The 20,253-nt window shown below is 39.9% G+C and overlaps 1 protein-coding gene across 1 annotated transcript in view; it reads right to left on the bottom strand.

The window, feature by feature from the left end:
• The window catches only part of LOC148357138 (uncharacterized), an 88,008-nt gene extending 69,456 nt beyond the window's left edge, over nt 1-18,552 (bottom strand). Inside the window, exons 1-5 of the mRNA XM_088347745.1 lie at nt 18,378-18,552; nt 13,152-13,207; nt 7,020-7,085; nt 5,328-5,423; nt 2,605-2,682 (exon numbers count right to left, since the gene is read on the bottom strand). Coding sequence (XP_088203871.1) covers nt 2,605-2,682; nt 5,328-5,423; nt 7,020-7,035 — 190 coding nt within the window. The 5' untranslated portion in view covers nt 7,036-7,085; nt 13,152-13,207; nt 18,378-18,552. The remainder of the gene's footprint in view (nt 1-2,604; nt 2,683-5,327; nt 5,424-7,019; nt 7,086-13,151; nt 13,208-18,377) is intronic.
• Nucleotides 18,553-20,253: the final 1,701 nt, after the last annotated feature.

Below are 20,253 nucleotides of genomic sequence, written 5' to 3'. Positions count from 1 at the left end.
ACCAGCTACTGCTGCTTCCCTGTGCAGAGTATGCATATTCTTCCCATTTCTGCGCTCTGGTTTACTTCCACATTCCAAAAACATACTTGTCAGGTTAATTGGCCAATTCAAATTATCCATAGGTGTTAATGAACAAGTGAGTTGTCTCTGTGTGCCCTGCAACTGGCTGCCAACCATTTTAGGGTGTCACCTGCCCACTGCTGGAGTCAGCTGGGATTGGCTGCATAGATGACATCCATACAGAGTTGTTCATCACCTAAGGCAGGAGTTGGGAACCTTTTTGACCCAAGAGTTTTCGCAAAATATTTTGATTTAATTTTTTTGAGAGAGCCATACATATATTTTAAGACAAATTTCAGCAAAACCGCCAAACCCCCTCTCCTGACAAATATAATTTTTTATCACATTTAATTTCACTGTGTGACGTTAGATGATTTGATAAAATGTATAAAATTATAATAATGCCCGAGCCTTGGCCTCATATCAAAAAATATACCTCTTTAAACTCACGCAATTACTTAAAACCGATGAGGCTCATTTTGACCTTAATTGTTTTTCCGTAAAAAATTGTTTTGAAACATGGTGCAAGCAGAGTTATTTTGAAAAATGTCACAAAATACAGCAGACGAGGAAACAGATGAAGTTACCTTTGGTGCAAACGGCGCTGGGAAGAGAGAAGTGCACTGTGTGCAACCATGCCCACCCCTACCACTGACCTAATCAAATTTCTTTCTGTGATTGGCTGACGTTTCTGGCTGTTTACAGTTTTTCTGAGGGTTTTCATAGTAAAGTGGCTCAACAATGAACATAGATTGGTTAATTAGCTTCCATATAAAGGATTTCTTAGCAACGTACAGCCAAAACATGGTTTGACTGTAAACTGTAGGGGGAAGTATGCTCTTTCGTACTAGTAGAACCGTTTGCTTTATCAGTTCTACGTTAACTCTGCGCACACTACACTCAAACCCAGCTTTATCGGAATAGAACCACTATGGATGAGATTTGTATAATTTTATCACCGAGCAGTATATTCTTGCAAGCCATTAGTTCCAGGACCCTGGCCTAAGGTCTAAAAAGCTCTTCAACTTTTGCGGCTCAATTATCCATTTGTGCTATATTTTCTTTTCTTTTTTTTCTATGTGTTGTTCAGCTCACTGACTCCCCCATTTAACTGCATAAAAAAGATATTTTTGTGTGCCACTACGAAACCATTGAATATACGCTACTTTAATCTATAGCCTGTGGAATATGATGGCTTGTGCTTGTACGCCTAGCTTTAGTCCATAAAAATGTAAATGATTTGACTGAATGGAATGGGATCTATCAAATTAAAAGAGTTTGAGTGCGGACCGGTTGATAATTTCAGCTTCCTTTTTTACATCATCTTTCCTCTTTCCTTCCTCTACTGCTTCTTAATGGATTTTCATGCCTGGAGCACATTCAGGGCCAGAGCGGGAATCTTCAGCATTACGGTATATCTGTCGGCCTCCATAATAACTTATATGACAACACTCTCAGTAATCACCCATACCCCAAACTGTCAGTGCTCTCTGGGGTGCCTTTGGGAAGACAAGTTCACTATGAATAATCAACTCACAGAAAGCTATTTTCTTTCGGAAGGATGTTAAAAACTTCACAACCTCAAAGTCCCATTTGCTAAGTTTTGACATATTTGTTAACCTTGGAGTGCTAGGCATGGTTCAAAGAGTGGTTGCCTCAATATCGGTTGGCCCCCAGGAGCCCTGCAACCTTCCTGTATACCCAACACAAAATAAACTACTAGAAGAAACGAGTGAGCAAACATCCTAAATGCCTGCATCTCTACTCCATAAAAACACAATTACACAATTTCACGACCATGCTGCGCACACCGTTAAAGGGTGCAGTCTTGGTAGCTGGTTCTATTTTCTGTATTTAAGACATACATCGAGCGCACCTGATTATTGGGCGCGGGTGCCCTATCCTGCGGCCCGTGGAATGTGTCTTTGACGCTTGCTATTTGTTTACTAAATTGGTGATCAGACCTCATCAGCTACTGTGTGCATCTTTGACTACACTTATGGGGAATTACAGTACTAAGTGTTTTTAACCATCAACAGGCACAGGTATGGTAAAAAACGTGGATAAAACTAAAAATTTCGACCAGAACCCTAGTTTCATCACCATAGGACGCACATAAAATTATCAAATCTTGTTCAAAGTGTGTGGTGTGCCCTATCAGGCAGTGCGCCCTGTGTGTCATGTAAAACAGCGGTCATTTACCAGTTTGGTCATAGGTTCGAACCTTAGCAGAGTCAGAACTTACAACAATTTTGGATGAAATCCAATGTTTTTTGAGCTTGTTCACATCTCATACTAAATGGGACATCTATGCAATCTCCTCTGACTTTCATGCTTTATCCTGTGTTCGCCACAAGTTTTCCACAAGCAAAAGAGGACACGTGACGTCGCACGCAATGCATTGTTTGTGGAAACGCTCACAAATGCTAACGCCGTAGCGAATCTAGCGACTTAAAAAATATTGTGATCATCTTAGTGCTTTAGTTTCATGAAATGGTGACATTTTTTCACCCAGACCAGGTATACGGAGGCGCAAAAACTTACAGTGGATTATGACGAAAAGAATGGATTGTCCAACGCTTGGGCGGGACTGCTGTTCGGGCTTTTCCTCAGAATGTGACTCTGAAAGTGAAGAAACCGAACCTTTTAATAGAGATTTAACTAAGCTGTTCTGATCAGAAACAGAGGACGAGGATTCTGACAATTATGTTATCGATTACTTGTAAAAAATGTGAGTACCAAAGAGTTTGCCACCAACTCTTATTTTTTGAATTTTGTTTTATCTGTGTGTTTTACTTTGAAATCAATACTTAAATAAACCACGACCAAAGCTTCTGTTGTATTTTTATGTACGCACACTTGTATGCTTGTCTGTGTTGTAACGCGGCCGCAAGTAAAGGGCTCCTGTTCCCTATCGTGGGGTGCGCCCTGTGGATGTGTTAAATACAGAAATGTATGCAGCTACGGAGACTACGCCTTTTAACACTGTGCGCCCTATGGTCGTGAAAATAGGGTAATTCTTATTACCCCAGCGTCTACAATCCTCTCACAAATTGGGACTCTTACTAAAACTGTGGTCTCCATCGGTCATCCGCCATTTGCAGCCTTACTTTTAAAGGGCGATTCACCCTTTATCAGTCTCATGGTGTCCTCAGTTACGTCAACACACATAGGGCGCATTACACAAAAGGGCGCTCCACACAATTGGATAAAAAACTAAGACTTTTATGTGCACCCAATGGTTGTGAAAAGATGGTATGCTCATACAAGGACTAATTTGCCATTCCATCTCTGATTTAATGCAGCCTTCAGTGGGGGAAAGCTAATTAAACGCTTTAATTAACACGCGTGACACAAACGGGAGAGAAATACGAAGGAGCCTGTCGATCATGCGGGAGCACTGCGAGAGCGGGGAAAGGAAGTCTGAAAGTTATGCAAATGAGACACGCCACCAATGAGGGGAGCTTCGGATTGTTGCCGCTACACTACTCTCTGTAAATATCTCCATGACCCGAAGACAGAGCCACGTCATCTCATTAACAGCGACAGAAAGGTGTCCTCAGCACCAGATCACCAAGCAGGGCCTAAGCCTTCATGGGTCCCTTAGCATAATTACATTTAGGGGTTCCCAATTAGTTGATCATTTGCATACCTACTATAACTCATTCTACTCCAAGAGTGGGCAACTTTTTGGAGTCAGGGGTTGCATCAGGTTCTTATATTATATTGATATTGGAGACAAGTACATTTTTTTCATTTATGAATAAATATACATGCAGACATTTACAGGTTATATGTCTATTGAAATAGATTAGTTTCATTAAATTGTTTTTTAAACAATTACAGTTAAAGCAAAATAATATGATACGTCCCTGTTTTTAGCCCATCATTTGATATTATTTCAAGTATTACTGTAGTTGCATTTTTTAGTATTGTTGTATTTCTCGAGTCCAATTTTGTAGAAGTCTTGCCGTTTTTTGGCGTGTGAATGTAATTTTATTTTTGTAGTTTTTTCCACAGTAGAATTTTTGTAGTATTGCTGTAGTTTTATTTTTGCACGTCTGAATGCAAACGTCACTCGCGGAGCTCTGGGGTTTAGAGCAAAGAAGCTATCGGAAACTACTCTCTTTTAACATAATATCATCTATTTTTCCGGGAAAATTAACATATATTTGATAGTACTGTATATATCAATAAACATCACTTACACACAGAAAAAAGGATTTTGGGTTGTTGGGTCTGTAATGTTTCGAATTGTAAAGCCTCAGAGAACCATCTGAGGATAAATGTCCAGGGTCATCAATAGATACACATATACAGCTACTAACAACAGTTATACTCTTCTAATAACATTTCTTCCTAGAATATTTTGTGACCCTAATGCCAAATGAATTGTGTGTTGGAACTAGCCAGGTTCTTACATTATGTTGCATTACATCATGTTTTTTGAAATGCTTATTCCAGTCAATATTTTTGAGTCACACAAAAAAATTGTTTCAACTTGGAAGCAACAAATGGCTTTTAATGTCTTAAGTTACAAAGACCTCTTTCAGCCATATTTCTTTAAAATGGGTATCAGTAACCTTTTTGAAGCTGTGAGCTACTTCTTTGCTATTCATTGTGTGAAGAGCTACAAGTTTGATATTGCATTACTGAAAGAAAGTAGACTTAAACAGGCTCAGTCAACCACAAAAACTTCTTCTTTGAAAAAAGGGCACTGTAGGATTCAATATATGATTAATAAGCTAACTATGAGAATATGCATTCAGTTATAATGTATGTAAAGACACAGCTCATTCATTTCACATACCAAAAACACAAATACCTCCAATATAAATTACTTTCTATAAAACTTTTCCATTGTCAAAATTAAAACACATTTATCGATCACTGGTGAGGTGTTTTGGGTACCAGTCCACATGTACCACATTGGAGACCCGTGCTTTAAAGTATTAATAACGTATTATTAATTCCAGCTTCTACAGTGCTATGAATGAAATAGTTCACAGGTGGGGTGTGTAGTTTGAGGTGCCCTTGAAAAGTTTCAAATGAAAAATCTTATCTATTAAGTATGTGTTAATAATGCCCAATTGAGTTCAAAGAGCCTTTGTATGTATATATATATATATATATATATATATATATATATATATATATATATATATATATATATATATATATATATATATATATATATATATATGATTTAATATATGATTAATAAGCTAACTATGAGAATATGCATTCACTTATAATGTAATTCTTACCGGTGGAGGCTCCCAGTGAGAGGGCCTTGACCACGTGTCCTACCGTCTGGATGCCCCCGTCGGCAATAACGGGCACACTAAAGCGGCGGGCGTACTCTGCCAATTGTGAAAATAAGAAAATAACTATTTCAAATACAGTCCAAATGCCAACCCAAATCCCCCAAAAGATGAAACAGGAAGAGTCCATTTTGAATTGTTATGCACTCTACTGTAAAGCTTATCATGCAGAAATAAGCTTTATGGTAGAGTGCATAACAGTTTCAATACGAGCGATTTACATAGAAAAAGGAAAAATAAACATGTTACCTGCTCAAATGTGATTTGTATACGGCGTGCATTACCGTTCGATTACATTCACAACAAATACAAAGACGGAATGGTTTAAGTTGTGTTACATTCCCAACAAATGCAAGATGAAGTGGTTTTGGTTATATGTTCGCCATTAAATTCCCTAAAAGTGATATAAAAGTGAGATAAAACAAGGTAAAAGTGGTTGTAGTAGCGAGGGGATGCAAATCTCGGCAAGGATGCATTTCTCGGCATAACACCGGCTCGGCAGCTTTTATATACGTGGTCCACACGCGGAAATGACGCGGAAATGACGCGATTAGGAAGCGGAACAGTCGCCAGCGTCTGTTTTGCGGGCATACCACCGATGAACAGCGGGTTGGCCAATTTTGCGCATTTTCCATCGCGGGCAACCACGGGCAAAAAAAAAATCGCAAAATTTTACCCGCGATACAGACGCAAACGGCTGTGTGACCGGGCCCTTACATACCCTACCTTTATGTACCAAGGAAGAGAGAGGTTGCAGATAGCTGATAGCATCTCGGTACTATTAGAATTCATTCATGCTTTCCAACAGTTATTTGTCATAGAGAGTCTGGGACTCAATTTAAAAGATAATTTGCATCTTTATTCCCTCACTTTTTGTGCCTGCAGTAAATGCTTTGTGTGCTTTTTTCGGTTAGATTTCATTATGAAAGGAACAGTGTGGCGGATTTCATTTTCAGTCCCTCGAGTTCACCTTAGATTAATTTGAGGAGCATTATATGCCCATGCAATATTTTCCCAGTTTCCCAGTTTAATGGATATCAGCTCTATATTATTATTTTTTTTCAATCAAAATTTACTCTTTTAAACAAATACCAGGCGCCCCCGTACTTCCCATGAGTCATAGCCATTGCTGGATGCCCTTTGCTGAAGTTTCCTTGGCATAAACTTGTTTACCGGTACGTGTTTCCAATTTTTTACCCTCCAGCTTTAGTCACTTGGGGATCCATGCAGAAGTGAAAAGTGGAGGTTCTTGGATGTTTGAGTGTGTGCCACTTTAAAATTCATTGAAAATCTGTCTCCCTAAGTCCTGGCTGTGAGTTGCAGGTTTTTCCCTCCCCCCCCAACATGACCTTTTCCGGATACAGCACACATACAACCCTAAATAAATAATAAATGCATGTTTTTCCACCCGTACGGGTATTGAACTTAAGCCTGGGATTTACGACATAATAAATACAGAAGCGGATGATTCTCGTTCTAAAACATAATAAATTCCTTATAGGATCGTTTGTCTTGTCAGGGATGAGACATCAAATGCTGCTCACACTTTATAATGGCCCATCTAAACTCCCATCGATCATTTTGCATCATTTTCAGGCTTTTCTTTATGGAGCCAGTAAGGACAGTGAGGCCCACCTGTGTTCTCGGGCATCTTTTCACCGTTCTCCACTTGTTGGTTGCACTCTTTTGCAGTGCCTGGACCTAAAAGACAAAATGGCAATGTTAAAACTTCAGATTGATATGCTTTTTAGCAGGGGTGTTTCAGAGCTTTTTGGGCAGTGAGAACCTAGCGTGTCTAGCTTGGTAAAACACATTTTTTCAATTCAGCTTAAGTGATTTAGGATAATACAGCACTGTTCAGGTGTGTCATTGCCCATTTGTGAACATCACATTACTGTCATGATGACTCATTACATTCACCTGTGCCCGCTCCTTTGGCGCCAGCTGCTGCTGGCTATCTGATTGGTTCATCATCGTACTTAAGCTCAGTCCTTTCACTCGCCTGTTGTCAGCCCGTCAGCGAACCTCTGTTTTCGCAAGGAAAACATTTTTGTCTCTGACTCCCGTCGGTCCCGCTTTGTCACCTGTTTTCCACTCGTCCTTTCCTGATTTCCCCGTTTGTCTCCTGATACAACCCTTTTTTTTTACCCCGACCACGTTTTGATCTAACGTCCTGGCTAACGACCTGTTTTTCCGTCTCACCACGCTACGATCTCCCGCTCCGGAAGATCCCCTTCCGCATTCGGAACACGTTCCGATCCCGTGAATGGCTCTCTGGCGCTGCCTTTCTTCTATATTTCAATAAACTTGTGAATAACGTTATGCATCTGGGTCCTACTTCTGTTCTGGTCGTGACAATTACACTTTGTGGTAACCTCTATATAAAATACTCCCACAGTAATACACCGGAACCCCCACAGACTCTGCCGCTATGCCGCAAGTGACACTATTTGAGCGAAAGAGAAGTGAGGAAGGAGGTGTGAACAGCGCTAGGAATCAAATGGACTGAACCATTTCAGAGGAGTATTTCCGACGGTGCGTTGTTCACAATTTTGTTTTGTTTTAATTTTGTCATCATATTTAACACTTCCCTGTCCTTGATTAAGGAAAATAGAATTTTAAAAATTCTATAATTTTTGGAGGTGCTTGCAATAATTTAAGCCTAAATAAAATACATTTTAAATATGATTTTGTATTTTAGATTACTTTTTGGTAGCACAGAGGCTCAATGTTATTTTGTCCACAGTGCAACGTAATCAACTTCCTCAATAAGCGCAGGCCATAAAATTATTAAACTGTTTTTCTTTCTTTAATAATTTGCTAAACTTTGCTAAACTTGATTTCATTTCAGAATTAAATGTTATGCATTTATATTTTTACGTGCATTTCTGTTTAAATTCTATATCCCAGGAGTATTTTTCCACCCCGTTAGATTGCCCTAAAGTACCATAAAAGCCATTTAAAGGAAGTGACATCATTGGATATTGATGGGAGTTCAACTGTGGAAAAACAGGAACATTTTTATCCCCCTTACTTTTTATTTCATCTCAAATGTGTTACACTTGCATGAGCCACTCTTAAAGTTCCACCCTGTTAGGTCAAATTATGGAAAATGTTTATCGTGTAAAGTTGTATTATTCTGTTGAAATGTAGCTACCAAAAAGTTGATCAGCTAAAGAGCGACAGCTAAATTAGCTAAAAGATATTCCACCCTGTTAGGTTCCACCCTGTTAGGTCTATGAACCACACAGGTTGAATTGGGGACCTAGCAGGGAGGTAAATTAGGTCGAAAAGTGATAATAATAATAATACCAAACAGGGCGGGACGGACAGGATTGTCCGATAACAAGCAGGACGAGATAGACGGGAACGATACCAGACACTGGAGATCGATATCATACAGGACAAAATAGACGGAGTCAAAACACACGTCTTGCGGTGCAGGGGATCGTTGACGGACAGACAAAGGGTGAGTGAAAGGACTGAGCATAAATAGGAGGGAAGCCAATCCATCAACGAGCCGCAGCTGGCGCCAAACGGGCGGGGCCGATTGGCAACCGTGACATCTATATTACTAACATATTAACTTCATATAGCATAGATCAGGGGTATCAAATGTGGTGCCTGCAAGCACCAAAGACCCCTCTAAGGACAGCCGAAGTGCCTGCGGACCTGTTCCGAATATAGCTCACTAGAGCTGGGTCATCGTGATTTTCTAATAAAGAAAAACAATTTTTGTTGACTGAGTCTATTTGACCCTACTTCTAATAATAACATAGTAACATCTTAGTAATATGATATTATTAGCATGATATGTTATTTTAGAACTGCATGTCAAACTGGATGCCCTTTGCGTTAATTGGTAACAAAAAGTTGAAAAAGGTTGGAGAGCATCGGGATAGAAGGTTGTGTTTATGAACAAAATATTTTTTTTAAAAGCGTTGGTAAAATCCTTTCATGTTTGTCCAGAAATGGCAGGGTGGAAAACATTTAGAGACACTGTATAAGAAAACAAGCTGTACTTATGATTGTATGCACCCTTGAGCTTGAGCACTATGTATTTCTTAGTGTTGAATATAAAGGTGCTGTAAAAAAATCATAAAAACATGAAACATATTATATTTTTAAAAAAACATGACACCAAAACGTTGCTGCAAACAAAGAATCACCCATAGAACACATCAATACAGTGTGCTGGCATAAGGAAAATAAAGGTTATGTTTCTGCGGTTGGCGTCGGAAGGGCCCTCGTAGTCAACTTGATTAAAAGAAAATTGCTTTCAAGTGCTCTCAGCAGGCTGCAAGGTTGTGTGGGGAAGCTCTTTCATGCAGTGCTGCTTGAGTCATGCGAAGGAAGCTCCGGAAACAAGATGAAGAAATGCAATAGAAGCGCCCGAGGACAATGAGCGTGAGCTGGCACCAGCGCAAAATTAGCGCTCCTGCGACGGCTGCCGCCACCATCGATATTTTGGCTTTGTGCCTCCCTCCAGGATGTCTCAGAAATTGATTGAGTTACCTCCAACTCAGTTTTTGCTTTATTTTTTTCTCCCAATGTATGTAAGCTAATATTACTTTGTATTTTGTTTCATTTCTTGAAAGCGGAAACAAGCCGATATTGTCTGACGCCCCCTGCAAGGTACTGGATATTTCTCATAATCAATCATTTATCAGTGGAAGTGAAGGTAAATAAACTCAGGCAAGGAGGATTTGAGCATTCCTTGGAATATCGCCGCTACGTAACGGTATTGTTTTTCTCAGTAACGAGATAATCTAGCTAACATGAACAGGGCTCTCATTTAACCTATCACTGCAGCCATCTACAAATTACACAAAACAATGCATTGCATTTATGATGACTTCACACAATAGAGAACGTCCTACAGTAATATCACGAGTAAGAGCATTATTAATTCACAATACTTAACACTTAACTATTGTAGGATTCTATCGGTGGTTCCTGCGACTTTAAACACTAATTGTTCCAAAGCTGCTGTAGTGTTAAACAGTTTATAATGTTGAACTGTTTACCTTTGTTGTGCAAAAATACTCGAATTACAGTAGCATATGTTTACTTGAACAGTTGTCTCAGGTTTTGAGAGATACATTTAATTTATTAAACATACTTTATATTGTTTACAGCTGATTGTTATTTTATTATATCGTTTACCTTTATTTCTTGCACTTTAGGTTTAGGATAATTTTGTTACTGGTGAGGTGCAATAAATATTCCAAGGTTCTAAAACACCACTACATGTCTGTTCTTTTCTATTTATCTGACTCGAGTGCTGCTCAGAAAATATAAAATTCCTTGACGTACAACAACTTCTTTTTAGAGTGACTGAAATACTTACTTTCCCTGGTAAATAGAGTCAAGATGGAGGCGCGCGCGCGAGTGCAGCGGCTTCAGGCTCTTCAGCTCGTCTTTTGGTTTTCAGTGTTCATTTATCCCTCATATTTTCCCTTCGACTCCTTACACAACTATAATAACATCCACAACATCCCGAGGGATATACAGAGACCACCGGATCTCCCTGGGTGATCTGCCTGCCGACAACGACGGGGCAAAGTAAAAGGCTGCCGGTCGGGCCTGGGCTAAGAAGGTGACCACACAGACCAGCGCTTCCAAGCATGTTCCAACAGCTTCGTCCGAAATTGCAGTATTTTTGTCATCACGGAGTCTTGGCTTCCCGACGCCGCAGTCCAAACTAGCAGGACGCACGCTTCACCGGCACAACTGGGACGGAGACTCTGGTAAAAACAGGGCTGGGGGACTATGCGCTGCAATAACAGCCGAATAGTTGACACACACTACTCACTCGATATAGAGTTTCTGGCAGTATCGTGTAGACCCTTCTATCTACCGAGAAAGCTAACTGTGGTCATTGTGGTTGCTGTTTACATTCCACCGGATGCTAACTTTTCACCGGATGCTAACGTTCCACCGGATGCTAACGTTAGCATAGTGCTAAATCTCCTGCCTGCTGCTATTAATAAACAACAGCTTGCACACCCTGACGTAGCTTTTACCGTTGCTGGCGACTTTAATCAGGCATGCTTAAGGAAGGTACTTCCCAAATTCATTCAACATGTGGACTGAGCAACCAGGGGAAAAACACTGGACCTTGTGTAGGATAATATCAAGTTGGATCCGGCCATCTCTGTCTGTCCCTCACCTCCTTCATACACCCCCTTCCGGAGGAAAACAAAGCCTGCAACAAGGACAGTACAGACATCTTCTTTGTTCCTTTATCTTCTTTGTTTTTCTTCATCCTCACTGTAAAATGTGGGCCTGGAGTGCTACGTCCAATTTCGTTGTCACAATATATTCAACCCATGTTGTAACAATGACAATAAAGGTATATTCTATTCTATTCTATTCTATTCTAAATAGTTACTTCTACCGTAGAGTAATTCAGTTACCAACTCAGATACTTTTTGGAAGAAGTAGTGAGTAACTAGAACTTGCTACTCTTTTAGTAACTAACGCAACCCTGTATTTAAGAGACAGATCCCATGTCCTGACAGCAATGGCAAGAGTTGAAGGATACTCACAATAGGGCAGACTTTTTCAACCAGTGTGCATGGAGATACCAGTGTGCTGTGAGACCTTGTCTAGTGTGCTGTGGGACATTTCCCGAAATTACTTTTGCAAAAAAAGCATGCCATTGCTCACTATCTTTCCTCTTCTTCCAGTCAAATAACTGTGACATTCATTGATATAATTACGTGGTAGCAGATTCCTATTTATTTTGCCTTTTTTATATTAGTTATCTGCACATTTTTATTTTTGATAAAGCGGTTTAAGATTGTAATGCAAAATAAATATTAAAATTAATCAATTCATGTAAAAGCTTGCTGACAATTTTACAAATTTTGATTAATGTGTTCTGTATCGACATTTCGTTCTGTGTACATTGTTACAAAGAATGACAATACAAAGGAAATTATTATTATTATTATTATTTAAAAAACTGAAAATGTTGATAGAGTAAAAAAAAAAGTTCTACCAGCAGATCATTTTGCACATTTTAAGTTAAAAAATTTAGTTTAAAATTCTAGAAAAGGGATATAAAAATGGAGTGAAACTTGAAATAACAGGTTAAAAATATATTAAAATCCAAAATAACAGTAAAATTATTAACCAAAATAAATACCACCAGATCCATGGTGAGCACAAACAATGATAAAGACTTTACACTGTCCATTTAGACAACATAATAATTTAAGCTTTAAAATAAAAACAGGAAACTGGTGCTTGGAATTAATTTTCAAACACATTCAACAGTGAGTGTGCCTCAAGATTTTTTCATCCATAAAAGTGTGCCTTGGCTCAAAAAGGTTGAAGAACACTGCTTTAAGTTATTCTTCCTTGAATTTAAAATGACAGAGGCATATCAACCATTTCTCACTTTTACGGAAACGTTCACTCAATTGGATTCTAAAAGCGCGGAGCGCCAGTGAATATATCAACCACCTTTTTTATCACAAGCTGCCCTAAAGTATTTGAATGTGATTGTAAATCCATTACTGTGCCGGTCGTGGTTTTTACAGCTGCTTTTAAATAATTACACAAAAGTGCATTTGATTTAAATATCATCCCATAAAGGCCGGCAAGATAATGGACCGTGACTAACAGGTGCTTCTGGGCCATTAATCTGCATAAAATTGAAGATTTACTAGTACATTTCTGTGCTTGTGAATACACATATAGTCCCTGCAAAAGCCTGAGAACCTTGATACTGCATTGCACTACATTATCGACACTTACCAGAGTCACAAAATCGCCGACACTCCTGGGGACACAGATGAGGAATATGGCACCCACTGACGGAGAGAGAAACAAATAAGGGGAGTTATTATTTTTATTCAATAGAATGGAGAACAGAAAAAGGTGGCATGACTATACAGGTGAAATGTTTAACATTTCCTTCTTTGAGGCTTTTTTAAAAAAAGTCGTTTATATACAATTAAAAACAATAAAGGTCCTAACACAGACCCTTGAGAGACTCCACAGCTAATGCTTGAAAGGCTTGAATTGCTTCTTTAAGTCAAGTTATTGATTTCTCGTATTGCTAAGCTAAACTAACGTAGTTCACATTATGGTTTTAAGCCTAACTCTACAAAAGTTGAGAAGGGTTGATCCATATTAATGAAATACCTTTGGGAAAACCTGATGTTACAATGTTTATCCAAAGTGAATGGATGAACTCAATTTCCTTAAGCCAGATAAACTTAGTTCAGTTTTTTTCTCCCCAATGAAAATTTTACAATACATTACAATGACTTGATTTTACTTTGGGGCAAAGCGCTTGAATTTAAATCAATTTAGCTCGTACAAGCGGTCATAATTGGCTGGCGGCTTGTGCAGCTCGCATGGGGAACACGGGAATTAGAGGTATTAATAAAATTCAGCCCTACATGGTCTGCGGATATTAAAACCCTAACCCCCCAAAAATAACTTGATTTAAGAAACCAAACACCAAGAAAACCCAAATTTGCCTTTTTTTATTGGGGAGGAAGAAAGGGTGATTATGGCTGACAATTACGTGTCCGTGCCCTGATTAGCATGCTGGCACTGTCGGACGTGACGTGTGTGGCATGTACACACATGATGTCACGGACAAAAAGAGTGCGCTTACCGAAAAGTGATGTGATAAGAACAATGAGCACAGAGCTGGTTTCCAAGTGCCTTATTGAACATAACACTGGTGACAAGGATAGAGTTTCCACTCTTGCCTCTTACTCTGGTCCCTGCGCTGCCTGGCTATATGCCAGTCCCATGGCCCCGCCGGATAGAATCTTTTGAAACTTTTATTGACGGCATCAGGCTATTTGACGCTAGTGACGCGTGAAGGCAGTCAATGCTACTCCATAGGCTGGGCAGTGAGGGCCAACGCATCTTCCGGACCCTCGGACATGCCAAGGACTTTGCAGTGTCAGGACACTTCGCCACTCCACAGAGTGTTAGTATGCGGCCGATTGTCTTCAGGCAGCGCCAACAGCGGCCCGGTGATTTGGTCACCATTACGTTTCCGACCTCGGGGGTTAGGCATTCTCTGCGGGTTCGGAGGTTTGGAAGACAAGATCATTAAAGAACAGCTAGCTGAGCATATTACCGACCTAAACTGTGGGAGAAGCTGTTTATTTATCGCAAGAGGATACGTCACTAATTTAAAAAAAAAAACGGAGAGAGAGAAGCCTGGCCCAGCCCGAGCCTGAATTAATGATTGACATTTAGGGCCCGACCTGAAATTTGTGGTTATTTTGTCTTTTTTTTTTGTTGACACACAAAGTGACAACGGGGACAAAGTTGGCACCAAAAAAGTTAACCGCTCTTGGGGACCTACTCGTCGCAGTGCCCTAAGCAGCCGATTAGCTCGCTTATGCCTTGGGGCGGCTCTGAATGATGCAATGTGCGCCAATGTTGACAGCTGTATTGAATTGACATTAACACGTAGCCCAGAGACAAACACAGCCTGGAAGACATGGCGAGACTCTCCAGTGACTCCGCTCAGCTAGGTGAATTGCCCTTCCTGACAAACTCATCACGCATGATCGATGTCTGCCGAGACAACGCCAATTCAAGTCACGGGCCAGTGAACACGGTGCTGCTGAGGTCTGCAAGTGGAAGATAGGCCTCGGAGGGGGAAGGCTTGATTTATAAGCCCGGGTCAAAATGGAGGTGCAGGTACCCAGGTATGGGGGACCGTCTCACTGCTTTGTTGGTTGTCCCCAACCCCAAGATTAGTGAACCACTTCAGACTGTAAGAAGTTTTAGGATTGGAAACAGTTAAAATCTACAGATTCCTACAGATTGACTGATTGAATTTATTGGCCAATTACTATTAATTCCGGACTACTTGAATGCTGCATTTTAAATACTGCTTCTTTAAACACTGTGGCTTTAAACATGGTGCGGCATATTCTTTTTTGTGTGTGTGTCGAGGCACTGATGAAAACGGTGAGCTGCTTTTTTTTCTACAAGGCATGCGCTCTAAATACAAAACACTGCGGTGAGGTCTGGAAACATGTATAACACCCTTACAGAGAAATTAGTTCATGTCTTTGCCAACATCATTCGTATAATACATAACAGGAGCAAAATGGGAGGTTTGACAGTTCTTTGTTCAATATTTACAACACACTCAAGGATATTTGAACGTTTTCACCCACAAATCATGTGCTCAATTTACACCTCCGTATAAAACAGCAGTGGAAGTTATGTAACCAAAATGCACCACTTCTTTTTTGTATAATCAGCATCAATGTCGGGTTGAAGTTTCCGTTACTCATCATAGAATGATAACAAACAAATGCAATTCGGTCTATTAACGGGGAAACCACCAATGACAACAGCATAAAAATAACAATGTGTTGCAATCTAGCCCTGTTGCCAATATAGATCCTGGTGTTGTTGTCTCGAAGTCTAGGGCTCACATTTTACGCCACATTTGCAGCCCTCTTTCGTGTTTCTTTTGGCACAGTAGTAAAGATGTGCTCGTTTTTGAGATTTCTATCTTGAAAGGTCACATGAGCCAAAGATACATGACGTTAACAACACGGATCTGATTTGCAGCTGAAAACGGTTGCATTGGGGCACGACGCCTTTGGCCAAATGTCCGATGCAGTTGGCGGCAGGTGTGTGCTGGGCTTAAATGTAAGAAATAGACTTAAGTTAGTTTTTATGGCTGTTTAAGCCTGCGGCTTAAAATCGAATGTGGCTTGCACAAAGACAATCGAGCTTTGTTCTTAAATTTGAGCATGCGGCTTTTTATCAGGTGCGCTCTGTAGTCTGGAATTTAAGGTCAATTTCTAAAAAAGTATCAACTACAAACCTTTTCGTTCATTCTCAGTCGATAAATACAGTTGCAGAGGCTTACTGTAACGTATGAGCAACAGATAGAAGTGATCAATAAGCGCTAGTGCATACCACAGACGTCCTTTCAAGTCCTTCCATCATACTTGATACAAGCACCCCACACCCTGGGAGCACCAAGATTCCCTGCCTCCCGCCCTTCTCCTGATGCTTATCAATATGCATAGGTCTGCCGGGTGCATTTGTGTGATGACTGTCTCATTAGCCTTTGATTCCCCGGCGCAAGCGCCTGTCAGCTACGTTTGAAGTGAGCGGAACAGCTGCTCGCATTGATCTCCAGCCACTTTCTTTTGCACGTCCCGGTCGGCTAGCGCGCAGATGCTCCCCGCGGACAGTGATGAATACGTGGGTCGCTTGGCCACGGTGAGCCGGACCAGCCTTAAGAGCTGCCAGGCAATACCAAGATAGTGAAACAGCTTGGAAATAGATTGAAAATACATTAAACAGAATATCCTTATTTGGTTGAAAAGTAAAAGTTTTTAAGACATTGAAAAAACAACTTTCGGGGTTAAAATGTAGACAATGTCAAGAGAGGTCGACTTTTTGCAAAATTTGGTCTACATTAGATGAGCTGCAATCAATATAATTCTCGACCTACAATTCCACTATTTTTCTGCGTGTTCGCCTCAACGTGTCAATCAGCACACTCGTTTGCGAGGGAACATGCCGAATTAGGAGCATTAGTCATTCCGATATGACTTTTCTCCTATTTCACACCTCATTGGCTGCTATTTATACAAAGATTAACAGAGCTACATTAATGAAAATATCGATATTTAAGATGCCTTAAATACTTAAGCAAAAAAAAAAAGCTGGTAGACTAATGATTCGAGTCCACCCAATAATTACACAGTGTTCTAGTGCAGTCTTTCTCAACCGGTGCAGTGGGTCACGGGCATTTGCCTTGGTAAAATAATGCTAAGATAGGAAAAAAAATAATGATGATCATTGAAAGTCCTTAACACTATATAGCGATAATTTGCTGAGAGGAGTCGACATTCCCCATTACACTCAGCAGAAAAAGACTGATAAAGTTGGTTTATAGATGTTGAGCTTGAAGTGAAGGGTTTTGGATTTTTCTATATGGACATTGTGTATTATTTACCGCGCCCAAGTGGAAAAAAAACACTTCCTCTATTAAAAAAACAAAACAATTATGGTTTGAATATTTTGCAAAATACATGAACTATGCATTTTTGAAACATGCATAGGTCTAGAAATTTGTGTTTATTTGATATACATGTTGCTCACCTAGGAGGAGCTGACATGAATGTTCGCCATCTTGCTTCTAAGGTTACCCCAAAAAACCCCAAACCTAGTGAAAGGCAAAAAACGAGAGGAAAAATGGTGCGGTTTAGTAGTTTCGATTCTCCGTGGTTTGCATTCCTTCTGCGCTTTGTAGTGCCCGTTTGTGGCTGCGCTACACAATACAGCGGAATTTAGTTAGTCAAATATCACACACCGTCCCCTTGAATACCAGCTGATTGAGCATTGTAATGTAATGTAATTACTTGAAGTCGTTTTGGTTTTGCTGGTCATTTTGTTTTGTTTTTTAAAAGTGTGAATATAGTCCATTATTCCAATTTTCATTTAATACATTTGAGAAGTGAAAATGTTTTTCTCGATTTAGGTCACGTCTTGCAATGAGGTTGTGATGCTGGTTCCTGAAGTCAGACTAGTTGAGAACAACTGTTCTAGTGGGCTGCCGAGGTCGGACTTTATACCAGAGAAGGTTCTGTACATGCTATCCATAAAATTAGGGCGACTTTAAGAGCACTAATGAAGAGAGTTGTGGACAGATAATGAGACTGCACAAAAGATCTTTTGCCCGTGGGAGGATTAACACATTTGAAGAAAGCACCAACGTAAGAAAAGACTTAAGAAGGGAATGGCACACGTTTAATCAATTTTAACTGTGGAGTGTCATAAGCTATTGCAAATGAGTTCTGACTTCATGTATTCTCAGTTTATAGGCAGCAGCAACAATGCAAAGTTCTCTGCATGGATGACAATACAGCGATATAGTGATACAGGGACCCATTTAACACAATACAATGGAACTCAAAACACTCTGGTTAGACTAAGCAATTGTCAAGCATTGATTGAAGTGGTTCGTACCTTAGAGCGGCTGTCTTGGCTGCCACATCAGAGGACAGGGATGACGGGCAACTTGTCGGCAGCTTGTGGATGGAGACTGAGGAGGAGATGCTTCTTCTTCGTCCCTGCCTCCTCTTTGCCTCTAGCTCGCTTCGCGTCTCAGTATCAAACCTCGGATACCCCCACCCACAACCAATACACCCCCTCCTTGTTTCTATGCCTCCCCTTGTCTAACACGCGCACCACCCCTTTCTCTTTTTCCTCCAAGACACCGCACTGCTCCACAAAACCTGCATCAAATGACAATTACTTACAGAAGCCTTGTTTTGTGGTACTGTGATTTTACAAAATCCCCACATAATACAAAAATGTGTAATTTTTTTAATAAATTAATTTGCCCTGTAAGTGCATGTATATATTTCATTGTGTGCATTATGGTGCTTTGGACCAGGCATGTGCAAAGTCTGGCCCAGGGGCCAGCTACAGCCCAGGATAAAGTTTTTGCTGTACCGCTGCCTCTGTCATAAAATAAAGAATATGAGGCCGGTCATTAATGTGCACAGCAGTATAAATTACAAATGTACAAAAACAAACAATTTCATCGTTTCACCAGATGATGGCAGTAGCCCTTTGGCCACCTTTCCCTTGGGTTCCTGTGAACATTTTAGCCGGCCCCATTTCCAAAATGACGACTGTAAATGAAAACAAGGAAAGGTGACTTTGAGGGATGTCGCTGCCAAATGAAAAATTGACTATTTTTCCTCTGAAATGGGAAACAACTGCGTCTGCTTAATTTGCCAAGACACTGTGGCTGTTTTCAAATAATATAATATCAAGAGGCACTGCCAAACAAACAATTCTGACTACAAAAAGCTAACAAGAAACAAACTCTGTGAAAAGGTGAAGACACTCGAAGCTGTTTCAACATTTTTCTGTAGCTTCAAGCTGAATTCACAATCAAGCTAATAGTTAACTTTTACACATCCATTCCATCCATTAACTGCACCGCTTATCCTCAGCAGGGTCTCGCGGGGGTGCTGGAGCCCATCTCAGCTATCCTCGGACAGTGGGCAGGGGACACCCTGAACTGGTTGCCAGCCAGTCACAGACTTTTATACATATTAAAAAGAAATCCAGTTTGACTGTGAAACATAAAATATGAATTTTCAAATATCTCTCAATTAAGTCCAAATAGTTAACAACAAAATGACTGAATAAAGTCATTGTCGGCTTTCAGATTGTGTTTACAACATCCCAATCATTAGTGAATGAGACCCACGTCGTATTCTTTACGTTGTTCCAATGGAAACAGACAAAACACGCAGTGTTACTCTACATCAATCTTTATTTCTGGTTTGGACTTTATCAGGTTTGATTTTGTTTGAACATGTAATTGATGTTGTGCCTCGTTGTTTGTTTCTCACTTTGTACGATCTTTATTTTGACCACCCCTTTCTCAGTTCCTGCTTCTCCCTCTCTTGGGTCCACCCACAAAAGTACTCTAAATTTGCATTCAAGATAAGCCAAGACGTCACTTTCACCTTTTTTTTTTTTTTTTTTTGCAATCCCTCTCTGGATGTAAGGTTCAACGACAAAGATCATTAACCGATTATCATAGTTATTATAATTTCTGCATTAGGAAAATTCTCAGAAAAACATTTTTTGTCAACGACACTCGTATTTTATTAATATTAACAAATATTTAAGTAGTTTGTACATGCTATACTGTTTAAGATTAAAAAGGAAAAAACTGATTCTGGTGGCGAGGACAATAGATAAATAATTTTTGTGCTCTTCAAAATTTTGCTAGTCATACAAGAATTGTATATATGGAGGCTGGGATTTTTTTGTTAAATGTGCTGAGAAATGGCGTTTGGGTTTGATACAAAAATAATGG

This window comes from Urocampus carinirostris, chromosome 11, assembly GCF_059441175.1.
Source record: "Urocampus carinirostris isolate Australia breed hairy pipefish chromosome 11, RoL_Ucar_1.0, whole genome shotgun sequence".
NCBI lineage: Eukaryota > Metazoa > Chordata > Actinopteri > Syngnathiformes > Syngnathidae > Urocampus > Urocampus carinirostris.
Note: the sequence above shows the minus strand (reverse complement) of the source record. Positions and strands in the feature narration are given on the sequence as shown.